Here is a 16033-nt window from a genome sequence, read left to right on the forward strand (position 1 = left end):
CAAGGAAGTCGAAGCTTTGGAAGACGGTTCAAAGTCTGATTTATTCATGGATTCGGAAACCTAAAAATCTTGTGACATGGCATCGAGTGAAGTTTCTCACGCCCAAGTGAAAAAGCCCGACGAAAACCGTAATGCACGCTCTGCGATGGAAGTCATTATCCTAACAACTGTGAAGAGGCTATGCCTTAATTGCCTTGGAAACCACGAAGTGAACTTTGCAAATCCAAGTCGCGCTGTAGAAAGTTTGGTAAGAAGCATCATACGTCGATGTGCCAAACACCTGTTGATGCGAAATCGACCGATCGCGTACAATTTGCAGCAACTGGGAATGGCTATCAGTTTGGTTCAGTGATGTTGAATACAGCTGTTGCAGACGTAAGGCATCCATTAAAACCACACGAACAGACTACAGCAACAATTTTTTTGATGAAGGGGAAACACGCTCATTTATCATCCAAGATCTCGCGGACAAAATCGGCGCAATTACAACTTGTAAGGAGACAATAAATTTAGCTGTATTCGGCGACAATCACCTTGGTCGAGAACTTCCAAAGTTACCGGAATAAGCGTCAAAGCGGAAAACGGAGAAACCGTTCGAATACTTTTTGGATTCATGGGGTGAACAACAATCGTTACCGATCGGGTGCTGCACTGGCTGACATGGTAATGAGTTTTTGAAATTAGCCAATCGCGTTGTCTGTAAAGCAAATCTTGGCCAGCCAGTACGGACCTGAGTGTACACATCTGTGAGCTCTGTGGCTTGTTTTTCAGAGTTGATCGAAGTTGACTTTGTATAAACCAGCACTCCAGTACCGACGGTTCCGTCAATTTAGCTATTTCACTTATAGCCTCGGGACCTACTTTATTCGAACGGTGAACAGCAAAGTCTGAACCGATTTTATTTTCATGTCAAAAGGGCATTTGAAGACTTCAGTTCGGAAAAACTGTATCCAAATGTAACTCCAATGTTCGTATTCAGATCTGTTGATTGTAAAAGGCTTTTAATTACATGTCCATCTTTTCCATCATAGAGTATTTCAATAGTTGAAGTGTTCAACTGAATTCACACGTTTGAGTTAGGGCTAGGACTGCCAAAGTGTTCATTGCTTTATGTCATGTTGATGTCAGTTCAAGTTACCATGAATTTTCATAATAAATTGTCAGTCGAAAACGGATTAAAAGGTAGTCTCTGTCTTACTGCATGGTCTCTGAAGCGGGCTTTGTTGCACGTTATATTAGTAAATTGTATTCTGAATGTGTGCCAGGCACTTTACCACTGACAACGGATGCTGACAAAGCGTACACAGACAATCAGACCGAAACGTAGGCATTCTAGCTTCCCTACTCGGAGAACAAACTTCACTGGAAGAGCAACATGGTAATACAAGCTGTCAATAAATCGCTCAATCATACCATAGGATTAACCAACCAAAAGCGAATTTAAGCGACTGATGAAGGAAACTGTTTTCGAAATGAAGCCTCAAAGGATCGCAGTGTCACAAGTCTCTCCACTCATATGCGCGGGGTCTTTGCAAGACATGTATTACGGACATACCTTTACGTCTCGCCATGGCTAATCGACTCTTTACATAAAACTGGCAAACATTATATATTATTTGCCCAACGCCAGGAGAGCAAATTGTCACCTGCTTCGAGGGCTCATAAACCCATGTATTCAGGCAATAATCTTTTTATTACATGCCTCTTCACAGCTAATGCTATATGACATTTAGTTACATGCAGGGCATTTTCAAACAAATTTACCATTATTACATGCCTCGATGCGAGGGCAAAATTGCACACTGATTTGATTGGGAACATCAGGGGGTTAGCGGGCCGGTGAACGATGTACTGACCGGTTCCCATGGTTACCCGGTCCAGTGAAGCCCTTCGACGTTTTCGATGTCAAAGTAGACGCTTAGCGCTGGATGTAAAACATCCATGCGCGCACTGCTATTTTGACTTTCGTTAAAATCTGTATGATGCTGGTCGATTATGGTAAAATTATTTGAAAATGTCCTGCATGTAACTAAATGTTATATAGTGTTAGCTTTGAAGAGGCATTTAATAAAAATATTATTGCCTGAATACATGAGTTCTGTGCCCTCGCAGCAGGAGACAATTTGCCATCCTGGCGTCGGGCAAATTGTCACCTGCTCTCAGGCACATAAACCCATGTATTCAGGCAATAATTAGATATTATTCCCTAATATTTTTCTTCGTTCAGCGAAGGAAAATACGAGTGACGTAATGACCGTGTCACCACGAGTCGAAGACGAGTGGTGACACGGTCATTACGTCACGAGTATTTTCCGAGCTGAACGAAGAAAAATATTAGGGAATAATATACTTATCACATGCACAAGCCAAGAATTCGTTACTTTTTGCAAAATAAAATAATTTTCCATGACGATTCCGCGTTTAAACTTTGGAACTACTTTAGGAATAAATATCAGTACGCCGTGCACAATTTGTCAACCATTTCCAGTTGTCCGTCGTGTGCCTTAGCGCTCACGTTCGTTTGTGTGTGGAGCAAATGACAGCTCTCGGTCTACACGTAGGCTACCTTCCGCAAAGTTATACTCTATTTCAAAGATAGCATAGTCCTAGAAATTTATCACAGACGAAGATACGCTATTTTTCGGGAACAAATATCGACTGAATCTCGACGGCGCGAACACTGTAAACGTCGCGCCTGACCCTGTTTGCAATGCGTACGGAACCCACGGTATACGCGACCAGCTTCGAGTACGTTGTTTCCGCAAATTATTCACGTAATTCCTTCGGAATATACAGGTGGTACACTCTTGTGTTTACATTGTTCGGATTAGTAATGTCGTAGTCTGTGAACATATCGATTTCATTACATGACTTTTGATCGTGGGAGAAACATCGGCCGCCATGTTGTTTGTTTACATATTTACGAGCACACCGAAGATCGACAAAAAAAGGTCCGACGCACCAAAATTGATGACATAGACGCGGGTTGTCGTGACGTAGAACGACCAGAGAATAAATCCCGTATTTTTTGTTCGGAGACGACAAACTTGGCTTGTGCATGTGATAATATATATTATCGACCAGCATGAAACAGACTTTAGTGAAAGTCAAAATAGGAGTGCGCGCATGGATATTTTACATCTAGCGCTGAACGCCTACTTTGACGTCGAAAACGTTGAGGGGCTTCACTGGACCTGGTAACCATGGAAACCGATAAGTACATTGTTCACCGGCCCTTTAACTCCCCGGATATTCCTACTCAAGTCAATGCACTGATTTGCACTCATATCGGGGCATGTAATAAAATATATACTAACTGTATGCAAACTATCATACACTAAACGCAAACAAACAAGATATGAATGTGTGGCGTTGCTTTCCCTTTATTACACATGTCTGAGCGTTACATGTTGACATGCTGCACTCACAACCTCCAGGCTGCACTCAGTACACTGCACCGTGTACTGTGCTATGATATCCTGTACACTGACGTGACACGCTAATTTCGACACTGCCCTAAATGCATGGCATTGAACTTATAATCTTCAAACTTAGAACACAGCTGTTATTATGTTACCTAGACATATCAAGTTTTCAAAACTGTTCAATGACAGTAACTTGTCATTTCGGTCATCCATACATATCGTGTTCATATGACCTTCAATCAGTACATCCATAACGTAAATAAGACATCACGAGTTTCACTTTTTCTCGGGTTTATTTACACATATTTAGAGATACTGACAGGGAGATAAACATTAGCAAAGACTATTTAAAGACTATTTACCTTGGAAATTACTTCTGAAAAGCGAGCGTTAGAAGCAAAAGTGACACAGAAGGATGCTATTTGGATTCCCTGTTTATGTGGTCCGCCATTCTAATGTGACCTTTGCGGGACGTTGTTTTGCAAAAGCTTGTATGCTCATACGGGGGGGGGGGTCTGATGTGAGACAACGTTATTACCATTCAATTGAATTCATTACCATACAAGTGAAACATGAAATGAAAAATAGATAAGTTTTGCCAGTGCTATCGAGCCGATCAAGAATCCGACAATGTCGATGGACGTTGTCAGAGCATTCAGATACTCATGATCACAATAACATTGAACTGTCAAAGTCGAAAAAATAATTTATTTACTGTCCTTTTGTAATTTTAAGAAATCCATACACAACAGCCATACTATCAATACAAAACTGCATCCCGGAACGTATAGTGATGTTTTAAGGGGCAGTCATTATGTAAAATTACATATGACGCGGAGTATTCAAGAATGGATGCGGTTTTCTTTCAAAAAGACATTTGTTTTCCTAACGATAAATGGTTTGACAGTCAGTGTCTAAGCTCAATAAGTGAACATATGTAAAGAAACGTAAATATCGTTTACGTATATCTGAGGTACGATAAAATTCAGTTATGGTTATATGACATATTGCATAATCCCCACGATAATTTTTGCATTAACAGCATGTCATGCCATAAAATGTTTTAGCAAAGCTGTAGGTATGAACTTAGCACATTTAAAGTCCCATCAAAATCAAAGTCGTTACTCTCGATATATATTCAGTTTATAATCAGTGTGCCATGTGCGCCAAACTTCAAGCAACTTTATATGACGATTACAAACTTTCATGCAAACCCTGACAAAAGTATCTTTTGATATGCGGCCCATATAGACACACATTTTAAATATGAGCTAATGATCATGACTAGTGCACCTTACTGTAAACATGCAGAAGAAGACTTGGAATGTCCATAACATTTTCCCATTTACATCAAATCATATGACTTCTTTATAGGTAACACTCTATCGATAATACTTCCTGAAGGTTAACTCACTAGCACATCCAACACTGGCTTGTGCTGGCATGTGTTATGATATCATTAATCATCTCGGCACAGTTGTCGATGAAGTTGGCGAGCCAGACTTATGCGCAGACTTCGGTAGTATAAGGCAGCTTGCACCAGGAGTTTGTGATGACGGCAAGATATACAAGTCGGATTGTGCGGTATGCAAAAGTGTGGATAAAGTCTTCGAGGTTATGCTTCAAAACTACAACGCATTGCAGCATTAAAAAAAACTACAGTATATGATATACTTCGAAAATGCAAACGGATACATACGCGAATTGTAGTTTTGACAATGAATTTTGAAGGTCAGATTAAAAGCTGTCCGAATTTCAATCACTCTCAATAGACCAATTTTTTATGACTTTAAGCAATTTGTCATTTATACGATGTTTCAGAAATTAAAACAATCTTTTTGCACTGTCTTCTTTGTTCATTGCAGTAAAATTCGTATGATTATTACATGATTTCTGCATAACCGAATATCAAAGTATTTCCATGCCCTCGTGGTTGCCCGAGAAAAATGCCATGCGGACGAACAACCCTTTTTAATGCCTAGTCGGGGGACTTTCTTCCATGACACTAAATGGGCAGAGAAAAACAACATATCCAGCCTTATGATGCTGGGTCACACTCTTTCTCCTTACTCGCTAATATGAGAACATTTGTCCTTCGCCTTCCTTTCATTTTTATGATTAAAGAAGAAATTTATTCAGAAAGTTAAATGCCAGAATCATATCGTAGATTATAACCCAAAAGGATCTGGCTGACAAAGACACCTTCACACAAATATTTATTCATACCCTTATTTAGAAAAAGAGAATAATTTGAAAAAATCTTATACTTCTGTATTTGGGCTGCAATAATGCTTACTGTTCAATAAGTTCTAACGTCCACAAGTAAGGTCGATCATATGTTATGTTTTAGTTAAGAAAATATTACAATTTACTCCTTCCGATTTCCCTGATGCTAATAGGGAACTTAGAGCCGAGGTTTGAACATTGGCAAAGTTTAACACTTGAAATCGTGCAATTGGGAGGACATTATTGTGCATTTGGATTGTGTTTCGTTAATAATAATTTTGCTCAAAGACATCACAGTTACTGTCACGATTTAACAATCTTTTCTTCACTTTTTCAACATGTTTTAGATCCCAAAAGATGACTTAAAATATCGGCGGTATATAAAAGAGTAGCTTGTCATCAATACAAAAATAAATTCTGGTAAAACACGTTATTTCTTTCCCTTAAATTCAAATGCCCATTAGACGTACATCAAGATGAATATTCAATAAGTACACCATTTGTGCATAATACTTGTGCTGATACTTTTTCCCAGACTGTTTCACATTTTGCAAATCAAAAACCGTTTCAAATAAAATATTTACGTAATTGTGAAGTAAGCCTGACTTTATCATAAGGCGAAAAGAGGAGATACGAATGAAACTTGACAGAAGTATTCAGTTTATGACCATCGCCTCCATAGGAAGAGAATTTTCCTCTTCGACTTTACTTATTTTTCCATAATTGTTAGGTCCTATTTTCGGTTTCCTGTGAGGAGACATACAGATATGTGACAAATCCACTGACTATTCATAACGTGCCCGAAGAAGATTGTAAGGTCAATTCAAAATGTCACAATATTGGCAGTTTATTTTTGAAGAGTTGATTTAAGAAAGAAGATGCTCAATTTATAGCAATAGAAAGAGGTACCATGGATGCAGATAAGAATATCAGAAAATAACATGTGGTTTTCATATTCGGCGAGTATCATAAGATCTAGCATCTATGGAAAGAGTGACAAATTGTTAAATGTAGAAAACCTAAGTGCTTTCGTAAACTAGAAGGGTATGTTGATCATTCGGTCAATAAAAATCATAGCGCAGGTATTCATGCTAGCAGACAATATATGAAAGATGAAACATGCAACATGACTTACTTTCCGAATCTCTCGCCTTCCTCCAAAGTTTCTGGTAACTTCTTGCCCCTTGTCTCGGGCAGAGGTAGAATCAATATTCCAGCGAGTATGCATGCCACTCCGAAGACTACAGCAGGGAGTTTTGCCCAGATCTTGGACATCAGCAACAGCTGTGGCGCCAAGATTCCCCCAATACGGGCACACATTGAACACATGCCAACACCAGTCGACCTAAGAGAGAAGCACGATGGGAACAGTATTTGCGTCTGGTGTACTTAATTCATGCAATAAATGGATTTACATTTACCAACTCAACGATATGCCGGGTATTGATTTTTTCCGCAGAGAAGTGAGTAAATAGGTGTTTACTGGACAGATTGATATCCTATAAGGTGGATTAGCATCTTATCAAAACGCAATTGCAAATTTGCTATTGAAACGGGTGTAAACACTCTTCCTGGTGTTCTTTAACTGTCCGCACTATGATGGCAGTTTCCAATGCAATTGTATGACGATAGTTGTTACCACCCTGTGTAGCTAATTTTGATTGATATAAAACCTAAGTGGAAGAACTGACGGTGTTGCATAAGTAAAGAATCTCAACATCGATGTGGTAAGTCGGTGACTATTCAGTGCTCATAGAGCGTTGGGTAATTTCCGTAATGGTTCGGTCCAAAAGAGTAGCATGACTTAGCAGATAACAATGACCGCATGCATTAGACCACGCAAGAGGCTACACAGCCATACACTCGTAACATGTCTAGTTTTATTTGTTTTCATTCATTCATTCATTCATTCATTCATTTATTGCCAATATAAGCGTAAATGGTACAGTGTGTGGAAAGTAGAAAATAAAATTGGCAAAAGGAGTCAAAAAAATAGCTTCTCGCTAATCGAGTTCGACTCCAGCTCAGAGTACATAAGACAGAATCGAAAAAAGGGCTCTTATGAACTTTGCAAAAAAAAAAAATCATCAAACATAATAATTGTTGTGAGAAAGTATTACAGTTTCATGAATTGTAATGTTGACATTAACAATCAAGGAGATATTTTCGTATAGCCGTGGTAAACATATGTTTTGATGTGAGATACTTGGTATCGGCTGGTAAACTGTTCCAAAGTTTAGCACCGGCAAATGAAATAGAAAACTGTCCCGCTGCTGTATAAATTTTAGGAATGGATAAATTTGGACCAAGCTTGAACCTAGTATCTCGGCTGTGATCCACAGTCTGGAAATAATCATTCAGATGGTGAGGAAGCTTGCCATTGTACAAATCAAAAATAAAATTGCTGACACCTAATTTATACAGTTTGTCAAGAAGACCCAACTCTATGAATAAATGGTATGATGGTTCTCGAAAATCAGAGAATGTGATGCAACGAACACACATTTTCTGGGTGATCAGTATAGAATTTAAGTAAGATGGGAATGTGCTTCCCCATATTTCCAAACCATACGTAATAATCGGTTGGATAAATGCCTTGTACAATAAAACTAGAATATGTTGAGGTACACAGTTTCTTACTTTAAATAAAAGTCCTGCTTTTTTTCGAATACAATTATTTACATCTTTGATTTGATCTTTCCATGTCAGGTGTTTGTCAATCAAAACTCCTACAAAAGACGCTTTATCAGCCACATTCATTGTATGATCTTTAACACAGAGAGAACCAAAAAGAGAGATAGGCTTACGTTTGCCATGAAATACAATGTAATTGGTCTTGTTAACATTAATGGTTAATCTGTTTGCATCACACCAATCAATTACATTTTTGAAATGATTATTTACAATAGAAAGATCTATACTGCTCTTTTTGTCAGGAAAAGTATGAAAAAGGTTCGAGTCGTCTGCAAATAGACGAAAATCGAAAAACTTTGAGGATTTCGGAAGATCATTAATATAAAGTAAAAATAGTGTGGGACCAAGTGTTGACCCCTGGGGACCCCACAAGTGACAGACTTCTTATCGGATCTAGCGTTGCCAGCAGCAACGAACTGTGATCTGTGGCTTAAATAGTCTGAGAACCAGGAGAGTGGATCTCCTCTGACACCATAATGTTGAAGTTTTGAAAGTAAAATACTGTGATTTATGGTATCAAATGCTTTTGTGAAATCAATGAAGATGCCAATAGTTGAGTTACCCTGGTCAATTTGTTGCAATAAATTATTCACTAAATTAATCAGAGACAACTTTGCACTATAGTTTTCCCGAAAACCATACTGGTGATTGTAAAGTAAATTATGCTTATTTAGAAAATTCATTTATCTATTATTTACAATTTTTTCAAGAATTTTGCTGAGAAGGGGTAAGATCGAAATTGGACGGTAATTACCAGGGATATCTTTTGAGCCTTTCTTAAAAATAGGAATAACTCTTGCTATTTTTAAAGAACTTGGAAATTTGAACAGTGTAAACGACAGGTTAAATATGTAAGCTAAAGGCTTGGCAATGTGATCATCGTTAGGTGTTGGTAATTCTTAAGTCAAAATGAGAAATATTGATAAACAAACAATTTTGTGATATATCTAAGAGGTTAAATCAATCTAAATGTGCAAATTTTAAAGCATTACTTTGTTTTCCTTCGGCATCAGAAAACCACAGAACTGCATAGGGTAAGCGACGGAGTAACGTATGACAGTGTTCGAAAATACTTTTGTCTTCTCTTTCGCACATGTTTTTGTCTAAATATTTCTGGTGAAAAATAAAATTCACTTCACAAAATGGTGTCGGGCAGTACCTGGAAGAGCGTCACATGATCTGCCCGACGGTCCATAAAAATTACAACAAATGATCATTAAAAATCTATAAATCCGGTTAAATTCATCGGATCAACTTTATTTGAACAAATCCCCACCTTCATACCTCGTGCCAAGTTGTGACCAACTGTCAGCAACCGCCGTGCAGGGGTTCTCGAGTTTAAATGGTTTACGGACACAGTTTAGTGTTCTTTATCTATCCATCAATCCATCCATCAATCTCATTATCTATCCATCCACACTAGTCTATAGACGTACCCGATGCCAATAGCATCACTGCCCACGGCAGTTATGTTATGAAGGATATAAAACCTTTCTCATTCTCTAGAAACTCCGTTGAGTTTTGGAGGGTTGCCAGCTAAACATCAGACGATCTGAATTGCGCCATCATCTGTTAAAGTAACACGTTTTATTGCGATATTCCCCGTCTATGTGTTCCTTTGTGACAAGACTTATTAAGGCAATAAATTAACGATGAAAACGATATTTCTCAGTTTCTCTCAATGCAATTGTTTTCATTTGGAGCCAATGTGTTGTACACGGCACGTGTGTACATCTTATATGTTTCAGGTACCAATGTATTTCTTGATTCATTTTACTGAATGAGAAAGTTGCATACATCTTTAAGTTGGAAAGTACTTAATAAGTAATGCTCAGCATATCTTAGTACAATCAGGTCTTAAGGTTATCTAGTCTGGTTAAAGTAGATATTCGACTCTAGTAGTAGGATACAGAAGACAAATTTCTCAAAGGCACACATACTAATGAACTTCACACACAACACATATTAAAACGCCTGATCTGCTATTAAGCTAACATGGTGCCGTAGGGCCAGTAAGTGTTTTTTTTTACTAAAGTAAGCGCTCTTTTCCATTTTTGCCGCCTAAAAGTGATTTAGCAAAACAAAGGTAAAAACTGAAAATGTGAGCAAGTTTCTCTCGATTGAGTTTTACCAACAATCAAAGATCCAATGACCAATTCCGGTTCCCAAGCAGAGCAATGATACAAAACGTTGGCTAACCCAGAAAGCACATAAGTTGAGCAATTTCAAATCACAAATAGATCCACCTCTTTATCCTACAACATGTTCAAAAGGGGTAAACTTGTACATAATCAGATGGATCATAAATCTTATGAGGTTATTACGAAAATACGGCAAAGGATGCACGAGGACATTGGCGCAGCGTATCGCCCGACGCGAAGCGGAGGGCGATGCGCGGCGCCAATGTCCGAGTGCATCCTTTGCCGTATTTTCGTAATAACCTTATTATTATACATCTTAAATTCGTGACTTTGGTGTTACTTTGGCCAACTTTTTATCGTTTTCGTGCAAGTTTAACTTGGATTGCAGCGCAGTCAAGCACCAACGGAGTACTAGTGCAGCAGTCTCAACTTGAAACAGAGCGCGAGAGAAATGTTGGCAATCATCCAATTTTTTGCCACTTTTCATAGGGGCTGAGGGGTGTCGGTTATGTATTACCACTTGTACAGAGATTTCCTTCTCATCTAGAGCATCCAGCTGTAATGTTCTTATAGAATTGATGCTATTTTTAAAATCGCAATGATATGAATAAAACAAAAATTTTGCCTTGATAGAAGTAATTCAATACACCCTCCCTATCAGTACCCTGGATGAAGTGGGAGAGTCGACCTCAGTGTCAAAGGTTACCGGTATCACATTTTCTTTTACCCGCGTCCATGGCCATGGCCATGCAAGCACTCTATCTGTGACACACGTATACTCAAACAATCGTGACAGAGAAGTATAGTGAATGAAATCATGGCTCAATTAATTTATTTACTTATGACAAAACTGAACTATTTTTAAAAGTCTATCATCATTACGAAAATCGAAATCACTCGCTGTCGTCGTCGTCGTCATAAATTACATATGGACGCGTTCGCCGTCGCTTCGGTGACCTTGGTGAAGATGCTGTGTTATTTGTGATGGCAAACGAAAAATTACATCCACTCAGAGTTGAGCCGCTGAACATCGCTCCCAAAGCTGAGTCGACAGAAGCACGTGATGTTGTTTTGCTGCGTTGGATGGAACTTGAACTTGTTGAAGGTACGTTTGGCCGGTGAGTAGCTGCTTGCATTTGAGAAGTTGAGTTGTTGATGTTTTGGGCCGGCTATTTCATGCAATGGACGTTTGGCCGTAGACTTGGTTCAAGTCTGTGATTTGTGAATGTTTGACTGGAGTGAACGCAATGATTTGTATTCTGCTTTTGTATTCTGCTTTCATGTGAAACGCGCGCTTGAGTGGATGCGATGAGTAGGGTGAACGCCATATGTGGAGTGAACGCTATATAGTGGAGTTTCACCCGGAAACTAACGGCAGAAACTAACTCACTTCTGCGCAGACTCAAACGTGACGCATTCAATCGCCGGAAAACCTGGCGTGAGCTGCCAAATTCCGGATAGGTTTGTACGAAATAGGAGAGACACAAGAGAAACAATTATAAATGATTTTATTATTTTAAAATTCACCGACTTGAACCAAGTCTAGTTTGGCCGCTGCCGATGTTAGTATGTCGGACATAGCTTCTCGTTTCTTTTCGTTTGGGGTTGCATAATAGGCTCGACACATTAACGTGGCCTGTGAGTTGGGCAGTCTCAGTCGGTGGAATACCTGCATTTAGCAGTGACTGGATGGCCGTTTTTCTACCGGAGTGATTGTTTTCTTACCGGTAATACCGGTTGCAGCGGTCATTTTGCTCATCAAACTGCCAAGTGTATTTACGCCGATTTTACCGCGTTTAAACCACACAGGGTCTTCTAGCTGTTTGCTGTAATCGATTGCAATGTAATAGTTCGAGTCCTGTGTTAGAGTTCGTTCCGGTCGGTGTTGTCGAAATATTTTGTACATATTTACTGGACATCGAGAGAGGTCATCTGTCGCGAACATTACAGGTTTAAACGGCCGTTGGTTGTTAACTTGCCCGGATCTTGTTTTAGTGTCACGTTCCGTATACTCCAGATATTCTCTGCCTTCTGTATTTTTTTTCAGTTCCACATCACCCCATTTCATTTTGTAGTGTTCGTCCCTTCCTCGTAGACCGAAACATTTGGTGTTATAGTACCATACTGTGTTTAGGAGAGACTTTGCGTTGTGACCGCCAAGTTGACCGCTCTCCCACAGCAGCTCTTCTTCCGTAGCCGTGAGTGCTTCAGCTTTATTCGGTCTGTCTCCTTTCCCTTCCTCCTTCAGACTTTTTGCACTCAGGACTTCTCTTGATTTCGCAAACTCTCTACTTTGTGTGATGGAAAATTCGTAGCTGTTTTCCCTCAGAAATCGCTCAATGCTTCTATGATGGGATGACAGGGTATCGGGTTCGTAGAGGCCGCCGTCAGACTTTCTCGCTGAATAGAAATAACGTTGAAGGTACGAGTCTAACTGAGATGGTGGGATAGTGTTGATTTCTCTGAACTCGTTGTTCTGCTGCAGAAAACGTCGGAAGATATTTACTTCATATTTTGTCTTTTTCTTGGTGTTCTCGTTTTTCTGCCCGTCAACAAATTTACGGATATCTTCGTCAACTTGGTTTTCTTTGTGTGCTCTGTCACTACTAGTGATATCTTTGGCCAAGCGGAATATTTCCTGCATATCGTTATCTGCGATGGAATCGGATGGAGTTAAAGTTTGTTGAACTTGATGTTGAGGCAATGACAGGGTTGCTGTTTCTGATTGCTGGTTCAGGCTGCGGTTGGTATTTACTGTTATAGCGGTTGTACCGGCAACTGGTTCCCGTACTTCAAGTTGATGATGAAGTGTTTGGGGTACATCGCTCGCATTGTCGTTGTAAAATGCGTCCCGTTTGTAACTCAGCCACTGCAGTGAATCCCAGTCGTATTCGCCATCGTTAGAGTAATTATCACCATCCATGCTTTTGAATTACTGACAGAAATATAACAAATTAAGCTCGAAAACAAGATTTGTGGTCGGGAAACGTTTACATGAACTGTTTATGTGCTGCAAATCTGATCGACCGACTGACGGAGCTCGAGCTCGCGCAGTTACGTCACAGGAATAAACATTGCCGTGAAGTAATACTTTTGAAAAAAATTCTGTTTCATTTTTAAATGAAATAAACCTAAATATATTTTGATCAAGAATTTGGTCTGTCTGCGTATTGTTATCGTGTGTGTTGATCTATCGACGCGACGTTTTGTTTTCATTTTCATGGGGGCAGACATTATTGTTTACATGTAGTGTGGGGTACCTTGAAACCGTTCTTGTGAGCGCGCGCAAGTGGGACTGATCAAGGTAGTTTAAGGGCTTGTGCTTAAGGTAAAGGGTGACGAATTCGGACGCGCACACGCTTTAGAACGTTTCTGCGCAGATTTAACTCCAGCCTGTCGCAAATGGGTTACTTTGTAGCGCATATATTTAACATCACCTGTCATTGTTGAAATTGCGCTTTTACCTAATTTTTTGACCCAGTCTCTTAGAAATACATGTGACCTATAACCTTGTCATATTTTGACCCCCTAGGAAGCTGGTTTTTTATTCAATATGAGCGAAATTTTAACATTTCTCTCCCATTTACATGGCGCATATTACCCATTCACCTGGAGATATTGTAAAAAGTAGCGTGGTGACACCCTTTTATTAAAAGTGTAAACTAAATGGTATTATGTCAGGATTTTATTCGCCAAGTTTGGTCAAAATGACACCATTCAAAGCGACAGGAAGAAAGTTCGAAAATTATGTAGTGATATAATTTCGATATCGTCATTTTGTAATTGATACTTATGTAAAAATTGCTTTACAAACATCATGAAAACTATACATTCGATAGATATGGATCTTAAGTCTTGGTATTTATTAAAATTAACTCATTTGCTAAGCTTTTTATAATTGCTTTCTTTAGTTTAAGTGAATTATATCATTTTTATTTATTTCTAACGACGCCATTTTAACGTCCGTTTCCATGGAAACGAGCGTGGTGACCCCCATTTTTTATTTTATTTTTGCACTTGCACAACTTCCAAGAATATTTGTGCAAAGTTTCAAGAAAATGACACCACAACTTAATTTTGACGTAATTCGTAGTACTTCACCTTAACTCGGGTGCCTTGAAACTAAGTGTTACGGAACGGCGCGGCGATCCGTACGGCTTTTTTAGCGAACGCTAAATCCTATTGTTCTCGATGGTAGATGTATAATAATAGTCGCGCCAGCGGCTTACTGACTACGCATGCGCTTATTCATAATATACTATGCGAGTAACCGGAAGTGTACCCTTCTTTCGTGGGCGCCGCCATGGTTTTTTTTGAGTACTCGTAAATAAACAAATACGAAACAAATTACTATTATATAACATGCCTTTTATAAAATATACCTCTTTTATTAGCCAGTAAATGTTATTATGCACCTTGTCGCTGATACAGAATATCGTTGATATAGATAAAGGGAGAAAACAGTCGCGCATATGAACGGTGGCATACGCAAAGAATGCTGGGATTGAATTTTAGAAAGCACCCCCAGTGTCAATAATTAAATTCAAAAATTGCCAGTTTTTTAGACGGAACGCCGGGGTTTTCAGCTTGCAAGTGGAAGTTGGGCAGTGCGGTTACCATTGCAATGATAATGATTGCATGATACGTCCCTTGTTTAACGCAATAGGCTGTTATCATTGTAAAAATTGCCAATTTTTGTCCAAAATTTTTACACGTTACAGAAAATCTATACCTGCACTGCTGCAGGGTTTGACGTCGTGTACGTACGTGAACTGCTTTCATCAGAGGGAAACTGGGCATAGTTGTCATATAAACGTTTATGAAGTAACAATTAATTACATTTTATCATGAATCAATACAAATAACATTGCCAATCTTAACCCCTGGCGCGACACCAAGGGCTGAGCCCTATATAATATTATGAGGTTATTACGAAAATACCGCAAAGGATGCACGAGGACATTGGCGCAGCGTATCGCCCGACGCGAAGCGGAGGGCGATGCGAGGCGCCAATGTCCGAGTGCATCCTTTGCGGTATTTTCGTAATAACCTTATTATTATACATCTTACATTCCTGACTGGGCATCAAAATGTCGGAGTAGTGACCGTTTTCGTGCAATGTCATCAATTTTCTTCCGATTTTATCGCGCCAGTGTGGAACGCTACCTCGGACGCGCTTCTGCAGAACAAGTCTAGCGCGCGCTCTGTACGTACGTATGTGTGTAGTGCACACACTCCAAAACTTGCAGAAGCGCGTCCGTTGTAGCGTTCCACACTGGCGCGATAAAATCAGAAGAAAAATTGTTGACATTGCACGAAAACGGTCACTACTCCGACATTTTGATGCTTCGATCAGGAATGTAAGATGTATAATAATAAGGTTATTACGAAAATACCGCAAAGGATGCACTCGGACATTGGCGCCTCGCATCGCCCTCCGCTTCGCGTCGGGCGATACGCTGCGCCAATGTCCTCGTGCATCCTTTGCGGTATTTTCGTAATAACCTCATATTATTATACACCTACTGCGTAACCTATGGGAGTTTG

At 39.4% G+C, this 16033-nt stretch overlaps 1 protein-coding gene across 1 annotated transcript in view; it reads right to left on the reverse strand.

Moving 5' to 3' along the window:
* Positions 1-3713: 3713 nt before the first annotated feature.
* Positions 3714-16033, reverse strand: part of LOC139114326 (organic cation transporter protein-like) — a 30100-nt gene continuing 17780 nt past the window's right edge. Inside the window, exons 10-11 of the mRNA XM_070675975.1 lie at positions 6787-6996; positions 3714-6398 (exon numbers count right to left, since the gene is read on the reverse strand). Coding sequence (XP_070532076.1) covers positions 6308-6398; positions 6787-6996 — 301 coding nt within the window. The 3' untranslated portion in view covers positions 3714-6307. The remainder of the gene's footprint in view (positions 6399-6786; positions 6997-16033) is intronic.

This window comes from Ptychodera flava, chromosome 16 (assembly GCF_041260155.1).
Source record: "Ptychodera flava strain L36383 chromosome 16, AS_Pfla_20210202, whole genome shotgun sequence".
In the NCBI taxonomy this organism is placed as follows: domain Eukaryota; kingdom Metazoa; phylum Hemichordata; class Enteropneusta; family Ptychoderidae; genus Ptychodera; species Ptychodera flava.